The 8,111-nt window shown below is 33.1% G+C and overlaps 1 protein-coding gene across 1 annotated transcript; it reads left to right on the top strand.

Annotated features, from left to right (window-relative positions):
• The first annotated feature begins 1,887 nt into the window (after positions 1 to 1,887).
• LOC110817922 (TMV resistance protein N-like) lies at positions 1,888 to 7,234 on the top strand. The gene is made up of 5 exons (XM_022046643.2): positions 1,888 to 2,525; positions 2,958 to 4,053; positions 4,142 to 4,480; positions 4,571 to 5,677; positions 5,761 to 7,234. The coding sequence occupies exons 1-5, from the start codon at positions 2,029 to 2,031 to the stop codon at positions 6,322 to 6,324; spliced, it is 3,603 nt and encodes a 1,200-aa protein (XP_021902335.1). The 5' UTR covers positions 1,888 to 2,028; the 3' UTR covers positions 6,325 to 7,234.
• Positions 7,235 to 8,111: the final 877 nt, after the last annotated feature.

Here is an 8,111-nt window from a genome sequence, read left to right as displayed (position 1 = left end):
ATTCTTTCTTGAGATATTCCAAACTAAGCTTATTTGATCACTTGACTACCACAGATTTTCTATCTTGAAAATATTCAATTTTCAAAAGTTCATATTTTTCACATAGGATTTGAAGCATTCAACTAAACCCATCCAACAAGTAAGGAGATATGTTTTTTCGTTTTTATGTTTAGAAAAAGTGCTTAGAGCGATTTAAAAAGTACTTCGAGCTTAGAAAATATACTTATGAATGTAGTATTATATTTTTTTAACAAGAATATGTAATTCATATAAAATTACATATCAATTTAAGCATATATATATATATGGGTGTATATATGCTCGTTACCTAGCATAATTTTCTTTAATCTTTGGTTAAAATCAATTGCGCAACATGTTAAATAATATTTTTTTCAAAACATAAAAGTGTAAATCGGGTATTAATTTGATATGCTTACACAACTAAAGAAATATTATTGTAACAGAATGTTTTTTCTGTCGAAATTATAATTAATTCGTTGGACGAAATCGAATTTACTTACCACAATCTCATTAACACAGTAATGCAATAAAGTTTAAATTTTTTAAATCAAATATTATACATCAGTCATCGTCAACATAAATTATATCACAAAATAGTAAAATTTATATTATCAATTAACTTTAAACTCATTAATATTTAAGTAGATGATTAGAATCTTTAACTAATAAAATATTGTATTAGCATTGCATGTTAATTAACAATTAATATAGATATACATATATAAGCTCCTAAATCTCACCATGTAAATGATAGATACATGAAGACATTAGTGATAGACCTAATTAGTCTTTAAGAACATCATAATAATTAATTTAAAATCATTTATTCTGTTAAAATATTTAAAAATATAAAAAATTACAATCCTAAGTAGAAAAATGTTGTGTTTGAAATAATTGAAAAATAATTTTAATCAATTATCTTAAAAAAATATATTAAAAATTATAATTTAAAAAGGTAAAAGAGAAGAAAATTTAAGATAAAATTATAGTTTAGAAAGTAATTAAATAAAATATTTATAATAAAAAGCCGCGTGGGGGGCGGATTGATCGCCCTCCCCGCGAAGGAAAAGAGCAGTACGGATTGACGCGTTCGTACATGAATTTTCTCCCTTTTAATATTTCATTTCATAATTTACAAATTTTTCAGTAATAATAATAATAATAAATAAATAAGACTTGACTTTATCCATGGCTTTACGCGGCACCTTTTTTTTGGATTTAAATCAAAATTTGATTTCTTTTTTTTTTCTTAAAAAAAAACAAAAAAAAAAGAAAGAAAATATTTAATAATATTCTAATATTTAAGTTGAAAAATTCAAATACCGAGTCAAAATATCAATCACGAACACTTCGTACTTCAACGTTGTATAAGTTCTAACTAAATATCGATACAAAATAAATATAGAATTAGTATATCATCTTTATACGTGTTTTACTGGTAAAAATATAAATTTATTTATGAATTTTTTATCCGTTATTCATTCTAATTATTTAAAACTAAAATGAAATATAGTTTAGAATAAGATTTAAACATAATTTTTATTTATCAAATATGTACAAACTAACATTGTAAATATATAATGTGGAATATTGATTAGTCACTTTGTAATTTTACATAAGTATATAAGTCTCACTCAAATGAATCAAATATATTATTATTTTTATTAAGAAGGTTCTATTTGAATTTAAAAATAATATCAAACCATTTTACAAATTAGAAAGTAGAAAGAAAAGATAGAAAGTGTCAAAAATTGCACCCCACGACTAAATTGTGTTTAAGGAAAATAAAATAAAATAAATATTGACCATTGAATTTATACATGTATATATATATAGATGTATTAACACTCGCACTTCCTCAATCTCCTGCATACACACACATATATATATATATATATATATATATGTGAAAAGCTCCTCCTCTCCCAACTTCGATTATCTCCAGGCTTGCTATTAAAAAAAAAAAAAAAAAAACTTTCAGCTCTAGATTCCTCCAAGAACACCCAAATGATGAGCTTCCCTTCTTCTGACTCTTCTTCCTCGGGCGCATTTAAATGGAAATACGATGTGTTTCTGAGTTTCAGTGGGGAAGACACACGTAAAAACTTCACAGACCATTTATACAGTGCGCTGAAGAGAGAAGGGATGGTGACCTTCCGAGATGACTTAAGGCTGGAGGTCGGGAAACCCATTGCGACAGAGCTTATAAAAGCGATCGAGGAGTCGAGAGTTGCTCTGGTAATTTTCTCGAGAAACTATGGAATGTCAAGGTGGTGTTTGGATGAACTGGCGAAGATCATGGAGTGCAAGAAGAAGAGAGGGCAATTGGTGATTCCCATTTTCTACGACGTTGATCCAAGCCATGTTAGGAAACAAACAGGGAGTTTTGAGAAAGCTTTTTGGAAGCATGAAAAAGATTTTGCAGGTGACTTGAACAAGGTTAGAAGATGGAGAGCCGCCATGACCGAAGCTGCTAACCTCTCTGGTTGGCATTCCCAGAATAGGTAAATTTATTAATGATTAATTTTTATCGAGTAGTTTAATGTTGTTTTAAGTTAATAATATTAATTATTATGATTATTATTTGTATGTATATGCATATGTCCAAATCAAACTAAAAAAATTATTATTTATATAGCTCAAACAAATTGGCATAATTAATGTTTTATAACTAAAATTGACTGTCATCAGCGTCTTGATTTTGATTGTGTACCAGTAATATAATTCATATTTAATCAATATTGTGATATATATATCAGGTAGGAATAAGAAAGTAATATAAATGAATAATCAAGATCCTAACATGTTTTATAAATATCAATCCAAATAAATAATCTAAGATCATAATTAATCTGACTTTCTAAGCTATAAATTTACAGCTTCTGATGAGTTTGATTTCGATATTCTTCAAGCTGTAATTATATATTTTGTTGCAGGCTAGAATCAGAATTTATTGAGAGCATCACAAAAGAGATATCAAGAAGAGTGAGGCCAGTGAGATTCAGTGGTCTGGAAGGTCTAGTCGGAATGGATTCACATCTAGATAAATTAAGTTCACGACTAAATCTAGGATCAGATGATGTTCGAATGATAGGAATCTCTGGAATGGGAGGGATCGGGAAAACAACGATAGCAAGAGTTGTTTATAATTGGATTTACAGAGAATTCCAAGTGGGAATTTTTCTTGTTGATGTTAGAGAAATGTCTGAAAAAGAAGGTTTAGTTATGGTACAGAAAAAGCTTCTATGTCAATCGATGGCAGGCAACGAGATATCAATCTGGGATGTTTATCATGGAATCGATATGATCAGAAGTAGACTTTGCGATAAAAAGGTTGTTTTGATAATTGATGATGTGAGTCAATTGGATCAATTAGAGAAATTAGCTGGGAGAACATCTTGGTTTGGTCCAGGAAGCAGGATTATAATAACAAGTAGAGATGAAAGTTTGATGATTAGACATGGAGTTACTGAGGTTTATAAGGTTGAGGGACTAAATTCCGAAGAAGCTCTTCAACTCTTTAGTTTAAAAGCGTTTAGATCAATTCACCCGCCTGAGGATTACGCGGAGCAATCCAAGAAATTTCTGAAATATGCAGATGGACTTCCATTATCTCTCGTGGTGTTAGGATCTTTTCTGGCTGGTAAAAGTGTTGAGGAGTGGAGAAGCGCTGTCAAAAGATTGAAAAATGAGCCCGAAAAGGATATATTGGATCGACTTCGAATAAGTTTTGATGGGTTAAGAGAAATGGAAAAGAATGTTTTCTTGGACATTGCTTGTTTTTTCAAAGGAAAGGAGAAAGATCAGTTTATAAAAATTCTTGAGAGTTGTGATATGTCTCCTGTAATTGGATTAAGAGTTTTAATTGATAAATCGCTCGTTACTATTTCGAGTGATAATAGGTTGTGTATGCATGATCTGTTGCAAGAAATGGGACAGAGAATTGTTAAGAAAGAATCGATTGATGAACCGGGGAAGCGAAGCAGAATATGGGACGAACAAGACATCTACCATGTTCTTATGAATGATACGGTATAGAATTCTACCTAAACCTTTTAAAAGTTTTTAGTTTAATTCAATGCAATTCATCATTTGAAGGTTTATTGTGTATGATTTGCAGGGAACTGACAGAGTGGAAGGAATAGTCCTCAATGACGGAAACAACGACGAAGAACAAGATTTGAGTGGCAAGACTTTGTTAAATACCAGCAAGCAAAGGCTGCTTAAGAAACAGACATGTCTGAGTGGTAAAGTCTTCTCCAAACTCAGGAAGCTAAGGCTGCTCAAAATCTCGAATATTCAGATTTTTGATGAGATCGAATACCTTTCTGATGAATTAAGGTATCTCGAATGGGAGGGATACCCTCTTAAATCTCTGCCCTCAACTTTCCAAGCTCATGGAATTGTTGAACTCAAAATGAGTTACAGCCGAATTGAACAACTATGGCATGGCATCAAGGTCAGTATAATCCTTCTTTCTCTCTTTTGATCGGTTTTCGTGTTCGAAAAAATTAACATCTTCTTTTTTCTTTTTCTGGGGGGAGATCAGTACTTGGAAAAGTTGGCATCTATTGATCTGAGCTACTCAAGTGAGTTGATTAAGATCCCAGACTTGTCAGGAACACCAGATCTGGAGACTTTGATTCTGGAAAGCTGTACAAGACTCAGAGAGATTCATCCGTCAGTTGGGTTCCTCAAAAAGCTTACCCTTTTGAATTTACAAGATTGCAGAAACCTTAAAAGTTTACCAGAGAGAATAGAAATGGAATCTCTTAAGGTAATGATTCTTTCTGGCTGCTCAAGACTGAAGAAATTCCCAGAGATATCAGAAAACATGAAGAGCCTACTAGAACTGTTTTTAGATGAAACTGGTGTAGAAAACCTTCCATTATCTATGGAGAATCTAAGCAACTTAGTTGTTTTGAGCATGAAAAATTGCAGAAACCTTGTCAGTCTTCCAAGCACCATTCATGGATTGAAGTGTCTGAAAACTCTGGACCTGTCTGGGTGCTGTAAACTTGAAACTGTTCCTGAGAATCTCGGCCAAGTTGAATGTCTAGAAGAGCTTGACATAAGCGGAACCGCCATTATCAATCCTCCATCCTCCATTTTTCTGCTCGACAATCTGAAATTCTTATCTTTCCGTGGATGCAGAGGATTGCCATGCAAATCCTGGCACTGGCTCTCTCTTCTCAAACGGGTGCAAAGAGGGTTGATTGATTTTGAGTCTCTTCCAATCTGCAATCTGGTTTTGCCTGATTCATTATCGAGTTTGCGTTCTTTAACAAGATTGGATTTAAGTGACTGTAATCTTGGAGAAGGATCAATACCCAAAGACCTTGGTTCTTTACCCTCATTGATAGAATTAGACTTGAGCAAAAACAAGTTTGTTTCATTGCCTTGCAGTATAAGTAAACTCCTCCAACTTGAATATCTAGGCCTACAGAATTGCAAGAGCCTTAAATCACTCCCTCAACTTCCATTAAAGATCCAAAATGTTTCGACTACAGCCTGTACTTCCCTCGAAAAATTACCAGAACCATCGACTCTCTGCAACTCCGAAGACCTAACAATCGAATGCATAAACTGTTTGAGCTTGGTTGAGCACCAAAGCAACAACAGCATGTTATTTACATTGCTGAAAAAATATGTCCAGGTACGTAAATTTCTTTCTTTCTCCGTTAAAGAAACTTTATTCAGCTCAATCCGTTAAAGAAACTTTCTTTCTCCATGTTGCAGGGTATATCATATTCGAGGCCTACATTTAGCATCGTCTTCCCTGGAAGTGAAATTCCAGAATGGTTTGGGAAACAGTACGAGGGAGGTAGCTTGAGCTTAGAGGTGGATCCGGGTGTGGGAAAAAACAGAGAATGGCTGGGGTTTGCACTGTGCTGTGTGTTCAAAGTGAATTATGAAAGTAGAAATGAATCTGGGAAAATGCATTGGATCATGTGTCAGTTGAACACAGACAATACTTCAATATTTCCAGGTCCTCAGATTCATTTCAGGGAGGAAGATACAGGGAGAGTGGAGTCAGAACATGTTTGGTTACTGTATTTCAGTCACCATGATTATTATCTCGGAGAATGGGAAGAAGATGTGTTGAAGAAGTTCGATTTCTCGTTTGTCAAACAAGAAACTGGGTTGCAGATTTACAGGTGTGGAGTTAGACTGGTTTACGAGCGAGATGTGGAGGAGTTTAATCAGGCAACGAACACGAAACGACGTCGTGATGATGAAGGAATTTATTATAATCCACCAGAGAAAAGGTACAAAGACTTCCTCAACTTCTTCACGGCATAATAGATCGTCCGATCATTGTTTTTAATGCTCCTTTTGGATACTCTCGAATGAATTTCATATGCTTTTAAACCAACAATTCCATTGTACTAATTTATTAATTTTAAAATTATGACTCAAATAATTATAAAGTTTAAATTAATGGTAAATAAAATTTATTACTTTCAAAATAAATAATTAGAATTAGTAATTGCATTGATGACGATGATGGGCATGACTAGTCATAATAATGATGAGGGACACATGTCATGTGGACATAAGAAATTGTAGGAGAGATAAGAAACAGAGAGAAAGCATCTTACGGCGCCGTTTACTCATCATTGGCCAAAAAGAAAACGGTCGTGAGTGTAAGTTAACCGGGAACAAAACGAGCCCGCGTTGGGATTAAAAAATAAAAAAAGAAAATAAAGTGATTAGAAAAACGACGTCGGTCCGCCGCCGCAGTCACCGACAGGGTCACGGAGTTTCCGTACGACGACAATACAAACATTTAAAATTTCTTGGAATTTAAAAAAAAAATAAATTATTTGTTTGTCGCGTGGTGAAAAAATGTTAGACCGCCTTGACGCCTCTGCTGCCGACAGATTCGCTCGTGAAGGTTGGCGAATGTGTGGGGTCCACATCTGTTTCTCTCTTCTCTTTGGCTGCCACGTGCATCTAAGTGGGTCCCGCATCGAGCCCGTAACACGTGTTCTATTCAGATCGTTTTAATTTAAATTTTATTAGACAGTGGGGACTGTGGGGACCACGGGGTCAAATCTGTGAGATGACGGCTGGCTAGCAGGGGAGCAGGTGCAGGTGCAGGGCTGCTGAGTTCTGAGTTGCTGACGATAGGGTTAGGTGAGGCCGAGCTTGCGTGTTAAGTGGCTTTTTCTTTTTTTTTTTTTTTTTTTTTTTTTTTTTTTTCCCCCCATTTATTTTTATATTTATTTAAATTATTTTTAAAATTGTTCCATGGATCTGCGTAGCAGAGTATTATTTCTCCGACTAAATTACCTTTATACCCTTACATTTTATTCTGATTACAACTTTCGGGGGGTAAGCAAAATATAAATATTAACATTTAATTAAAAAGTAATTAACAAATAAACTAAATAATTAGTGCTTGCTGGTATCAAAACGGAATTCCCTTTGACAATAAAGCCCGAAAAGGAAAGGTTGACCAGAAAGGCTTCCGGCATTTACTCATATACATTTATTTAAGAAGATTAATTAAGTAATTAAGAAAATATTGGAAAAAAATTAATCATAATTAGCAAATGTCAATAAAGGACCCCCGACATAGTTAAATTATGTCTCTTCAGGATTGTAGACCCCCACGTAACGTCTTCTTTTTTTTTTATTTTACAAAAAGTGAAATCTATAGATTTAAGAATGTAAAATACAGCTTACCCAATTAATTAAAAGATAATTACATTTTATTAAGGAAAATTTGTTAATAAAATTAATAATTTGATCATTGAAGTCAACTTAGGAACTTCTTTTGTGGCCTCAATGCCAAATAGTAGTAAGTTGACTCCTTTTTCTTGTCTTTTTTTTTTTTTTAATTATTATTTTTTCCAATTAAATGAAATGTAGAAAAATTAGGGCAAGAGCTTTAAGGGTTTTGTAGGATGACATGACAATGTGGGTCTTGGGTTTTCGTTACCCATTACATCCACAAGACTATGATATCTTATTTATCTTTGAATTTTTTTTTTCTTTTAAAATTTTCACTACATAAAAAAAAAAAATAAAATAAAATATTAAATAAGTTCAGAAATCGAAAAATAAACGTACTCTCAAAAGAT

This window comes from Carica papaya, chromosome 7 (genome assembly GCF_054855325.1).
Source record: "Carica papaya isolate Zhongbai chromosome 7, ASM5485532v1, whole genome shotgun sequence".
NCBI lineage: Eukaryota > Viridiplantae > Streptophyta > Magnoliopsida > Brassicales > Caricaceae > Carica > Carica papaya.
The sequence above is the reverse complement of the archived record's forward strand: the minus strand, read 5'-3'. Positions and strand labels throughout refer to the sequence as shown.

Coding starts and splice junctions, on each gene's coding strand:
- LOC110817922 (XM_022046643.2), top strand. CDS start 2,029: ATGATGAGCTTCCCTTCTTCTGACTCTTCTTCCTCGGGCGCATTTAAA. Junction 4,054..4,141: donor ATGTTCTTATGAATGATACG/GTATAGAATTCT, acceptor TATGATTTGCAG/GGAACTGACAGAGTGGAAGG. Junction 5,678..5,760: donor TGCTGAAAAAATATGTCCAG/GTACGTAAATTT, acceptor TCCATGTTGCAG/GGTATATCATATTCGAGGCC.